Source organism: Pan troglodytes, chromosome 7, assembly GCF_028858775.2.
Source record: "Pan troglodytes isolate AG18354 chromosome 7, NHGRI_mPanTro3-v2.0_pri, whole genome shotgun sequence".
Taxonomy (NCBI): domain Eukaryota; kingdom Metazoa; phylum Chordata; class Mammalia; order Primates; family Hominidae; genus Pan; species Pan troglodytes.
Window position 1 is genome coordinate 79,943,296 of NC_072405.2, and position 13,149 is coordinate 79,956,444.

General features: G+C 35.2%; 1 protein-coding gene across 20 annotated transcripts in view; it reads right to left on the minus strand.

Annotated features, from left to right (window-relative positions):
- EYA1 (EYA transcriptional coactivator and phosphatase 1) overlaps positions 1-13,149 on the minus strand; it is a 460,645-nt gene that overhangs the window by 96,913 nt on the left and 350,583 nt on the right. For all 20 annotated transcript variants that reach the window (XM_054656818.2, XM_054656820.2, XM_054656817.2 and 17 more), the window contains 2 exons: positions 5,386-5,468; positions 4,795-4,981 (listed from right to left, as the gene is read on the minus strand). In XM_054656818.2, the coding sequence (XP_054512793.1) occupies positions 4,795-4,981; positions 5,386-5,468 (270 nt within the window). The remainder of the gene's footprint in view (positions 1-4,794; positions 4,982-5,385; positions 5,469-13,149) is intronic.

A 13,149-nucleotide genomic window follows, 5' to 3' on the forward strand; every position in this document is an offset into this window, starting at 1 on the left:
TTACTAATGCAATAAGAAAATAAAAGGTATACAAATTGGGAAGGAAGAAATATAACTGTCTTTTTTCACAAAAAACATGATTGTCTATGTAGAAAATATTTTAAAAAATCAACAAATACCCACCCCCAAAACCAAACAACTCTTGAAACCAATGAGGAAGGTTGCAGGATATAACATAATAGATAAAAGTCAAATGCCTTCCTATATACCAGCAATGAGCAGTTGGAATTTGAAATTAAAAACACACCATTATTTCCATCAACACTAGAGAGGGAAAGAGAGAGAGAGAAAGAGGTGTAACTCTAAAAATTATATATAAGCTTTATGTGAGAAAAACTATAAAAGAAATCAAAGAAGATATAAATAAATGGAGAGATATTCCATGCATATGGATAGATTCAATATTGTCAAGACATCAGTTTGTCCCAATTTGATCTATAAATTCAACGTGATTCCAGCCAAAATCCCAGAAATTTACTTTGTGGATACTGACAAATTGATTCTAAAGATTATATGGAGAGACAAAAGACTCAGAATAGCCAACACAATGCTGAAGGAGAAGAAAAAAGTTGGAAGACAGACACTGTCTGACTTTAGGACTTACTGTAAAGCTGTAGTAATCAAGACAGAGTGGTATTGGTGAAAAAATAGACAAATGGATCAATGGAACAGAAGAGAGAGCCCTGAAATAGCCCCACTTAAATACAGTCAAGTGGTCTTTGACAAAGCAGCAAAGGCAACATAATGGAAAAAAGATAGTTTTTCAAAAATTAATCTGGAAACACTGCACATCCATATGCAAAAAAATGAATCTAGACCCTGACCTTACATCTTTCACAAAAATTAATTCAAAATGTGTCAGAGACCTAGATGTAAAATGCAAAATTTTGAAACTTCTAGATAGTAATACAGGAGAAAATCTAGATGGCCTTGGTTTTGGCAATAAGTTTTTAGATACAGGAGTAAAGGCATGATCCATGAGGGAAAAACTGATAAACTGGAGTATTAAAATTAAAAACTTCTCTGCAAAAGATACTGCTAAGAGAAAAGAAAATCCATAGACTGGGAGAAAATATTGCAAAACACCTATCTGATAAAAGATGTGTATCAAAATAAACAAAGAACTCCTAAAACCCAACAATAAGAAAACAAACAACCTGTTTAAGAAGTGGGCAAAATATCTCTACAGACACCTCACCAAAGAAGACATACAGATGGCAAATAAGCATATGAAAAGGTGCTTCACATCATATGTCATTAGGAAACAAAAGAACAAGATAGCACTACTTCTCAATTAGAATGTCCAAAATCTAAAACACTGACAACACCAAATTCTGGCAAGAATATGGAGCAACAGGAACTCTTATTCATTGCTGATGAGAATACAAAATGGTATAGCCACTTTGGAAGATGATTTGGAAGTTTCTTCTAAAGCTAAACGTAGTGCTGCCATATGATCCAGCAATCATACTCCTAGGTATTTACTCACAGGAGTTGAAAATTTATATCTATTAAAAAAACTGCACAGAAATGTTTATAGAAACTTCATTCATAACTGCCAGAAACTCAAAGCAACCAAGATGTCCTTCAATTGGGGGTGAGGGGTGATTGGCATGGCTAGTTGAAGAGTAGGCATGAGTTTAAAGACATGGCTAGTTGAAAAGTAGGCATGAGTTTAAGAGTAGGCATGAGTTTAAGGCATGGCTAGTTGAAGAGTAGGCATGAGTAGGCAATAAATTAAAATCTCATTGACTAGAAAATATCTATATTTCTCAAGGTAGATTCTAGCATATCTGCAGATTATGTGAATTTTTTAATTAAGATAGTGAAGAAAGAGCTAACAAATTCATTTTTAAAAGAATGAATGCAAAGGCACTGTTTTTAGTTTTTAAAATAGAGTAAAATTTTGGAAGCTTTCGGATTCAAGTTATATTATTTTTAACGCATTAAAATATCCATCCAAAGGGTAATAAAGCTTTGAATATTTCATTATGAACACTTTAAAATAATTTTTGAACTCAAAATTCATGAGGAATTACATGTTTACAAGTAATACTGCACACCATCACAGACTTAAAAAGTAACTTTAAAAAGGCACAAAAAACCCACAAATGAGTCCTTACATGTTTGCCCTGAAAAACCCTTACAAAATTATCTTTATATGTCCATTGTGTCATAACAATTCTAAGAACAATGCAGGAACAGAAATCATGAAGCATGAGAGAAATATCACATATACCTAGATTTGTCCCTACTGCATAATATAATGAAATTGAAAGGCAGAAACCAGGTCATACATAAGATAAGAAAATGACTAGAGTCTAACTCTCCAGTATTATAAAATACTAACTTTAAACCCAATAGACTAAAAGTAAAAGAAAAAAAAAAAAGACCCGAAATTATTCCAACAAAAAGAGACGTTCATTATTTTAACAATGTAAAAAATTCTACCTCAAAACAGAAATTGTTTTTAATAAGTCATTTCTAATTATTTAGTTTAATAAATTCTTCTGTTTTATGTACTTTACCATCAAAACTTCCTTTTCATCAAGAATAGTAAGTCTATTATTTTATATACGACTACTAAGAAAGACAAGTTAATGCCAAAAAACTTAGCCTGAATCTGCGGCCTTTTCACAAATTAAAGAATGAAAACAAAATACCCAAAAGACTAGATCTTCCTTGAATTTTTAAAGAAAACCATTTCTTTTTCAATGTGGAAACTCAGTGAACTTTCCACTTCTAATTATGCAACACAAGAAAGGCTGATCCAGACATACTCGCTTTAGTTGGAAGAGGTATGTATAAGAAATCTGAAAAGTATTATTTTTTCCTCAGTTCAACTCATTCCTATTCTTTTCCCATAAGATAATGAAATTAAAATAAGTACCTAAAACACTAAGCACTTTTACTTTTACAATACAAGCTAAAATACATCATTCACTCTTAAAACCATGGACCGATTTTGAAATTAGAATTTTTCATTGTTTTCCATGTGGCCTGGCTTTATAGTCCACCATCCCCACTCTTTCACATAGCATCCGTTTTAGGAAAAATACTCACTTAGAACAATGTCTGGTTTCAGAGACAAACACTTATATCTGACCAAATGGCCTTTTCAAAAAAGCTCTAATCAACCTTAATTTAAGAAACGCAATTAAGTCCTCAACAGTTTATTTATAATGTAGTATTCACAGCCAAAATTTCAGAAATTAAATAATATTATTCGCTGTCTCCTCTTCTCTTTCTATGACTCTCTAGATCCTAAAAGAGGTTTGCTACATCTCATTCACATAACGATCCTCATTTCAAAACTCCTTTTAGTTTTCAGGAAGCTTGCATGACACAGGCGGTTCAAATGAAAAGGCAAGATCTCCCTAAAGTTGGGACAAGCCATTACCTTTTCTCATGATGCCTATATAAAGTTTATGTAAGTAGAGAAAGTTCTATAAAAACTCCTACAATAAATTCAATGCATTCTATAATAAAATTTGTCTTCAGTGTCATTATATAGATGTGAAATCTAATTAAAGGAAGAGAGAGATATGTATACTCAGTTCTATGAAAACTGTACGTACACATGTAAACTGAATGAGGAATCAGCTTAGTTTTTGGAAAATAAAGATACATGGAATACAATTATCAAAGACAAAAATATTTAAAGTTAAAATGTGCAGCAGAAATAATGAGCATTAGAAGTTAATTGAAAGACAAGAATGATGAAACTTTAGAATAAAGCAATGTCTGCATACCTATTTTTAAAAGGAAAAAAACGTGGAACATGAAAAATTTTGAAGACTTTTGGGGGAGAAATCACCCATTAATATTTAAAATATAATTCTATAGTCAAAAATTAAATTAGCATTTATTATACAGAACTTTTTTTCATGATTTAGGATAACCTAGAATGCATACTATGATTATAATATCAGAGAGGTAATTTTTTCAATGTTAAGACCATTTTAACCTGACTTGTAGCAATAGAGTGGGCTTTAGCTCTGGAAACAGGCAAGAGGAAGAAAACTTTGACTCTTTGAGGATAATAGCTTATTTTGAAATCCATGAAAGGTATGATTAACTCTTTTAAAAGTTAAGGCAAGGAGGTGAGAAGTATGTGAAAGTACAGGAAACGTTAAGTAAAGACCAATTCAGGAAATTAGGCAGACACCATTAAGAGTTCTAGAAAGAAAGAATCAATGAGGGGAAGAGATATCAAAGACATCATGTAGGAAGATTTCTACATGGAGAGGCTGGCATTTGAAAGAGACCAGCAAGGGTTGTGCAGAAGCATAACAAATGCCCAGACTCATGACACATTGTCATGAAATTCACAGCAGGCCACATGTGGGAAAGCAGAGGCTCACTTTTGATTGTTTTTTAAACTATCAGCAAGATATTACTTTGATGAAAAACATTAAATATTGAATAATGATAAATGCTAATTCTAGGCATTGCCATTTTATGCTCTATATGTGGTGCCAATGAATTATAGTTATAGCTAAGTATTTATAATTATGCAACTCAAAAACTACACAGATCTTAAAAATTGAGTATATTTACAAATAAAATCTCTATTTCATGTGCTTTTGATGTTTATATACTTTATTTTAAAATTTCAAGCAAATAAAAAAATAAATAAAAATGAATGCCACAGTCATGCTGCTTGACTTATATTTAGTCCTTGCCAAAAGCTGCAAAAATTGTGCAACCACTGCATGAATATATGACTGTAGAAAAATGCATTGAAACCATTGAAAATATCACCTGCAGGACTAATAATATTCACATAATTACCTGCTGTGGGATCTGTAACTGCTTGGCTGGTGATGCCAGATGGTGGTTCTTGAAGCTGGTAAGTGGCATTGGTGGATGGTGTCGTTGGGCTGGTGTTGCTGCTGGTCATATAATGTGCTGGATACGGTGAGCTGTTATAATACTGTGCGTACTGACCCTGGCCAAAACTGGGATAAGATGGATAGTCCTACCAAATCAAACCACACAAGAATTGTCTGTCAAAATACTGCTGCTTATCTCTTACATATCAAAGTGGAACTGTAAGTATGTTTGGGTTTCTGAGCCTTTTCTGAATTCACACGGGGGCATACAAGTACACATTAACTAAAGAGCTCAGACTTGCAAACAAATTTTATGTAAGATTATATACATTCTTCATATTTTCGCTCTTCTATGATGCAATACTAGGTAAAATTAAACCAATCTGAAAACCAAACAACTCACCACAAAAGACTGCTAAAGTGAATTTTAAAAGAAAACTACTAAAAGCCTTAGGAAAGCTCTCACTTATAAACAGATCTTTCTTTACATAAGAAAATCATGTTGCATTTAAAGATATTTTTCAGAAGTTAAACTGGCTTTTTAAATTACCTGCTGTGAACTATTAAATCCAGAGGAATTTGTGAGTGAATTATTTCCTGTATATAATCCTGATGATGTTGTAAAACTGCTACCTAAAACAAAATGAAAAGAAATACGGTTATACCAGGCTTGTGGAATAATGTGGGTACAGGGAAATAGCATTTAGAAAAGGCAGAATTGGTATTTGGTTTATCTTCGACACTAGAATCTGTTGTCATGTCTAAAATGTAGTTTTCTTAACATAGTTGATGATTTTATTTTTACTACAAAATTAAAAAACAAAGAGGTTTAAATTTCCAAGGATGTTAGTAACTTTTATAGACTAATGACAAAATTATACATTTGTGTAAAAATATTAGACAATGAACTTTTCAATTTGCAAAACACACCAAGATTTTTCATGTCTTTATATTAAATTCACATAATGTAAAATGATGGGGTCAGATTAGATGATCTTTAAGGTTCTTGCTAGCTCAAAAACTATGATACTACTTCCAAGAACTTAAAATGCTTTCAGACTTGTATTATATGGTCATTAAAATGGCGTATGGAAAAAGCCATTTCATTTCACAGAAGAATGAATGGCAGCACCTGATAAATTTGACACAAATCAAAGATGAAAGAGGAATATGATTAATGTTTTATCTATTACATATGCTGTCAAGATGATGTTCTATCTGTTGAATGTCCACATTGTTAAACAATGAACAGTAGGCGCTGTGTAAGATACAACACCTGAGCAAAGCTGAGTTCCCTCTTTCACATGATTTACTATTTTGTTATTAAGCTATGCAAAACAATAATATGCTACCATTGATAATCATATTGGCAAAAATTTTTTTTAAGAAGGTAAGATCAGGGATTGGGAAATATATAAAAAACGGCATTCATACACTGCAAAATGGGAATTTACATAGGCACAATCTTTCTGTTTGGCTATTTGGCTTATGATTGAGAAATTTTGTATGCCATTTAACCCAGCAATTTTATTTCAGGCATTTACTCTAAGAAAAAAAATTATAGATTTATACAAAGAGATAGCAAAGATATTCTTCAGTGTTGCTTCTAATAAGAAAACCTAGGGAAGCAGCCCCAACTCCATAACAGGTACTATTCAGAAAGTGGAATACTATGAAGCTGTTTAAACGGTATTACAATGATGTTTAATGGCATGAGAAAATTTTTCATATTATTTTGTGAAAGCAAAAACTAAAATAACAAAAAGTATTTTTGATGATCTCATTTAAAATATTTTTAAAGCATGACAAATTTTCAAAGGGCACAAAATTCTAAGAAATGCTATCTCTGAAGGATTTGATACATGGTCACATAGCATTCATTAAGCCAGTTTACATTTTTAAGTTTTCTACTCGGAACCTATGTTGCTTCTATAATTAGAAATAAAAGCCATTTTTTAAAAAGTTACAGTTTTACGGCAAATGAGCAGTATAGGCCATAAATGTGTTGGCAGTTCAAGGAGGAATCTCTTCAATGTGAACTCACTATTCAGATGGCTCCAGGTATAAAATGTGGTAATATATGCCAATTATTTACTTGCTACTGAACATTTAAGTATTGGCTTAAGAGTCAGAAAACAGAGTTTCCAGTTCATCATTTATGAGCTATTTGGACTTTGGACAAGTCTCCCAGCCACTCTAAAACATAATTTCCCTATCTGCAAAAACTCTACTTTGCAGTGTTCCTAACAGATCAGATGAGGTAATGTTTTGGAAAGCATAATGGACACTCTACAATATCACATAAACATTAGGCACATTATGGTTTATGGCAGCAAGCACTTCTAAAATTCTCTATTTATGTATCTTTTCCCTCTTTTACTTTCCCGAATTAGATAAATATGACTTAATCTCTTTACATATCTAAAATTCTATTCCTATTTACTTATCAAGCATCTATGAACTTTAAAAGCTTGAGCCAAGAATTATTTTTATTAAGAAGGGAATCTATATCCTAAAATAGTGTTAAATTTAGTTATCACAGAGACTCTATTTGAGGTTTCTTCATTTGTATATTTCAGGAATATCAATTGTTTGAAGTTCCCAGAACACCTATCTCAGATAGGCAGAGAGCTCTCACAGTGCTAGTAGCCACCACAATTAGCCATCAATAGACAGGCTTCACATATTAATGTTCATTTGCATGTGGTAATTACATGCAAAGGAAACATATATTCAATGCCAGGCTCATGGTGACAATTACATGGGGCTAAAAGGATGACTAAGACATAGCCTCAGACCTCACGGGGCTTATCAGACTACCAGTTTTTGTTTTTTTTAAAACATTGTCCCTTACAGGCATATGACTCATTCTTTACGTGCATATCAGTGAACAATTTATTATTGATATTATATATAAAGCAAACTTATACATGATGAACATTTAAAAATGCCTTGTAAAAGAAATTTTAAATTACTTTTGGATAAAGATGTGGATATCAATGCTTTTTTAAAAGAAACTTCAACTATTATATGCATTTTAGAGGAAAAATTACCTTGGGTTATGATCCGTTACTTTCATTTAAACTATACATTTTTAGGTTACGACTTGCTATTTTCATTTAAATGACAGAGTTTTAAGCAATAAATACTGACCTCAATAATCCCTATCCACCAAGAAAATGACTAAGATATAGAAAATAGATTTTTAAAATGGATGTTTTCATTCCATAAGTTATCCCCTGAAATGAAGTAGGAAAGACCATGGAAGCGATATTGGCACACACAGGCCACGAGGGTCTGACCAAGTAAATCACAGTTCAGTACTCCAAATGGCACCCAAGTGACTTTCCAGACTAAATGCTACTTCCAAGACTGTACATTAGCTGGAATTCAACATAAGTTATACTCATTTGCTGGCTGACTGCAGGCCGAGATTCCATTCCATTTAGTATGCTGAAACAGGAGTTTAATGGCACCCCAGTGGCTTTGGAGACTTAATGCAACTTCCAAAAGGATCTTACTTTAGGGAGAGGTATACATACTAGAGAATCAGGCTCAGGCAATATTAATTTTTCACCACCAGAATCAAGTTCGCAGGGCCACTCCACCTGCCTTCACATAGGACTTAGGCAAACAGAGCTGCTAAACTCGGACCAGGCCACAGCAGGGGACTTCTGCAACAGCCTCCTCTACTGGTTTCTTTACCCATCTTTGGGTACTGTCCAGCCCATTCTCTGCAAAGTCAGTAGACTCTCTAACGTGCATGACTGATCTTGTCACTCCCCTGCTTAAAAAAAGTAACCTTTAATGGCTCCCTGTTGCCCTCAGGATAATATTCAAACTGCTTACTAGGGTTTATGTATTAGGCCTTAGCTGGTCTAAACCCAGTTTATCTTTTGAACTTCTTTGGTCTTTTCCCAGCAACTGTGACTCCAATGCACCCGGGCATACATTCCAGCCTAACCCTAGTAAACCAACATGCAGCAGGCTTTCTAATGTTACTCCTTACAGCTCCTACTTCCTCCTGTCAAATCCAGGTTAACTTTGATTGCACTTCACAATTCAGCAGAATTTGAAATCTGCTTTCTCAGAAAAGCCTCCCTGAATCCCCATTCTCTCCTCTTTCCCTCTAAACCTGGGTTGCTGAATCAATCCATCTATCATCTGTCCATCTATCTCCATGATATATGTGTGTGTTTATCAATCTCTGTGATGTACGTACATTTGACACACACACACACACACACATCCATGACTTACTAATCAGTATTTTAAGCCAAGTACTAATTGACCTGTAAACTAACAAATACTAATTATATGTAAACTAGTCCTTCCCCTACAAAACAACTAAAAAAACTTCGACATTCCTATAAAAAATTGGATATTTACACCTAAACCATACAAATATCCCCAGAGTGCAAAACACAATAACAATGCTAGAGGTGTACATACTAGAGAAGCAGGCTCAAGCAATATTAATTTTTCACCACCAGAATCAAGTTCGCAGGGCCGCTCCACCTGCCTTCACATAGGACTTAGGGTCTGACCAAGTAAATCACAATTCAGTACTCCAAATGGCACCCAAGTGACTTTCCAGACTAAATGCTACTTCCAAGACTGGAACATACAAATATCCCCAGAGTGCAAAATATAATAACAATAAAACAAAATACCCATTGAGTACTCTCTCTATGTTAGGAAGTAGGCTCGCCCATACATGCTTCACCTATACTCCACAACAACTTGATACTACAGGGTGTATGATCATTCCCATTTTGCAGATAAGGAAACGGAGGGTCAGGTTACAGTAACACAGCTCCAAGGAATGAAGGTGAAACACAAACACAGATCTGTCTGGTTTTAAGGTCTATACAATGCTGTCTTGCCTCCTCTTGCTCGATTCTATATTGTATAATGGGAAGTTCTGATATACACTAAAGTTTTCCCAGGCATTATTTTATAAAACAATTATATTAAAATAATTTATATTTATATCTTGTAAATAATCTCAGGGATTATTTAATAATTATATTAAAAAGTGTTAGAAGCAAAATAGAAGTGACAAGAACAAATAATAATACTTAAACATTTTTGAGTGCTTACATTGAGCCAGGCCCAAATAAAGCATTTTGCCTATTAGAACTCACCAATTCCTCACAACCACCCCAGGAGGTGGATGCTGTTACATCCCGTTTATAGATGAAGAAACTGCCGGAGGTAATAAGCAACTGTGGCAGAGGTGGGATTCAGTCCCAGGCACCTGGCTCCAGAACTGAGGCTCTTAATCTCTACAGTAAATTGCATCTCAGAATGGCAAGGTTTTTGTCTGTGAGTTATTTCCCTTTTTTATGACCATTTCCAAAATATGCCTGACAAATTGCCTCACAGTCATTAGGAAGTGCTTGTTCTTCCTAGGCAAATACCTGGGCTTCCCTTTCAGACACAGAAATCAGTCTCACTGAGGCAGAAGGACTAGGGTGTGATCTGAAAATCCACGTTTACCAAATACCTATAAGTGTCTGATTTTTAGTACCAATTCAGTAGGTGTTATAGCAATTGCTTCAAAAATATGTAACTAGTATAACCTTTCTTCTTACACTAAGAAAGTAATCATTCTCTTCAAGCATTCAGAGCTGAAGCTTCTCAGAGCCTACCTGTGTGGGGTATTTCTGGTTCTTGAGCTGAGCTAAAGATCATCTGGAGTAAGGGGCTCCACTTTGATAGCTAATTCAATGGAGACTTCAGTGCCAACACTACCAGATGGATTTCACCGAAGTTTAGAATGCCACAAAGCAAAGGCAAAACAACAATGCTCATGCTCCCCAGAAAGCTTCAGTGTATGGGCTGCTAGACTCACTTGCAGGCTTAGCAAGAGAGGCACATTTGTGTAGAAGGCTGTCACATACCAGGCTTGAACCTGGGTGCTAGAGAGAGACAGGATAAGACATGACCAGGATAAAACAGACCTCCTTCCCTTAACATCAATCCACTGAGAGTTTCTGTTGGATTTGCAAGGGTCTTCACTTACAACTTTTGGTCACGGAATTATTTGTAATGTTTGGAATTCTTTAATCAAAATAATATAGAAGTATTTTCTTTTCTAGAAACAAATGACTTTACATCAAAAGACACCTCCAAATAAATAAAATAGAGCCGCTACATCCTATAATGCAAGGTTTTACATCACATTATATCATGAAAACTCCTCAAAGTAGAAAGAATTCCCATTATAACCCATTATTTCTCAATCAATAAGTTTGGCAGAGATTGCTTCATGTGAAACTCAATAATTCTCAATAGAGTTTGGGGTGGGAGTGGGAATACCTTCTTACTCATTGGTTAAAAGGAAAAGCTTACCTAGTTATATAACTATTGGCCAATATGGTGAAACCCTGTCTCTACTAAAAATACAAAAATTAGCCGGATGTGTAATCTCAGCTACTTGGGTGGCTGAGGCAGGAGAATCACTTGAACTTGGGAGGCTGAAGTTTCAGTGAGCCAAGATCATGCTATTGCGCTCCAGCCTGGGTGACAAGAGTGTAACTCTATCTCAAATAAATAAATAAATAAATAAATAATTGTTAACAATCATAGTCATGGTTATTATTATTATTTTTTTGACATGGAGGGGAGACACTCATTTCCACAACAGGAAAATGGAAAATTTTTCCCTTCACAACATCTCTTAAGATACAGCATTATTTGTCCTTCCACTGCTGTCTTTTAAAGCTGATTATTTTTATATTCTAAGTGGGAAGATACTATATCTCTAATCACACGCATACACACACACAAACACACACACACACAGCTTTTCAAGTTAGTTTCATTAACAGCATCTACTGGCATTCTTTATAGGTACAACTCTAGAGGTTGTTGTGATGCAAAAGAAGTGGGCATCATGAACCTATCCCTCGAAGAAAGTTCGAAAATCCCACACACTCATGAAGATGACACAAAGAACATCACCTTGCATCACCCACCCAGGTGTCACAGCTCTCACTGCATTACTCACTTGGGTGCCACAGCCCTGCTAAGGAGGTGCTCAGCAAAATGACATGAAGACACCTGGTTAGACAAGGAAGGAAAGCACATGCTTCCCCAAAAAGGGAAGAAGTGTACTCACTCCTGGCACAGGGTGAGAATAAACTATCCAAAGAAGATCAGAGAATAGAAAGTTTTTGGGAAGTTGGGTGAGGAGTGTGACTGATCGTGGGTGATGGAAGTTTCTTGATCATTTAAGAAAAACAGCTCAGGAAAAGAAATGGCATCCTTTAATGGCAAAATGCAAGAATCTGAATGTCCAACAAATCATCATTAGTATACTGGGACCAGTGAAATGTTACGATTCTGAATTGCCAGGGGTGGGGGAAAAGCTAGAGAACCCTTACAAATGCAAGGATACAAATGTTTATCTGGGCCTGGAGATGCCACTCGGGGTTTGGGATGGGGGTGCTCAGGAGAAGAATATTATAACCAGGCTGTTGCCTACAGCTCCCCATGCACAGCTCACCATGGTACTTTAGGATGTGATCACTGCTATATCGGAAACTCACCTTGCTCAGTCTTGCTCCTCTTAATGCTTCCCTCCCTCACTCCACATTTTCCATCCTTCAAGGCCTCACCCAAGTCTCATCTGTCCAATAAGCTTTTCCTTGACTGTTACTCTTTGTACTGAGTTTATCTTCTGGAAACCTGAGCTCCCTAATAATTGATACCAGGTAATTGACCTCTCCATTAGACCAGTACTAAGCAAGTCCCCCTTAGTCTTGTTTTCATTCTGACCTAAGTTCCTTAAGCTCGTTTTCTATATTTATCCTGTCTGCCTCACATAGAGATGGATAAACCGTGTCTGACTCATGCCTTTGAAGGGCTTCATCTAGGCTGGAGTGGGAGCCAGAACTGTACTGTTGCTTGAGAATTTCAATCCATGTGGTAAGTGACTAAAGGATTTAGTGAGAACACGATTGTCATAAAGTATTAGGTGTGGGGACAGGTGAGGACCTTTCCATAGATTTTTGTTGGTGGGGAGGGGGACAGTTTGGAAGAATGACTTTAAGGCCCACAAAAGATTTTAAGAGAGAAAAGAAGGTCTCTCAACTTTTTCATCAATTTAAGAAAGTGAGTAGGGAAAGAAAAGATAAATAATAATTGAGCTTATTTCTCAGACTTTATCTGGAGAACTTTGATATTTAACAGATTTTATCTGAACACTTTGCTGGTTTTTTTTTATTTTTTAGAGACGATGTCTCACTCTGTCACCCAGGCTAGAGTGCAGTGGCATGATCTTGGCTCACAGCAACCTCTGCCTCCC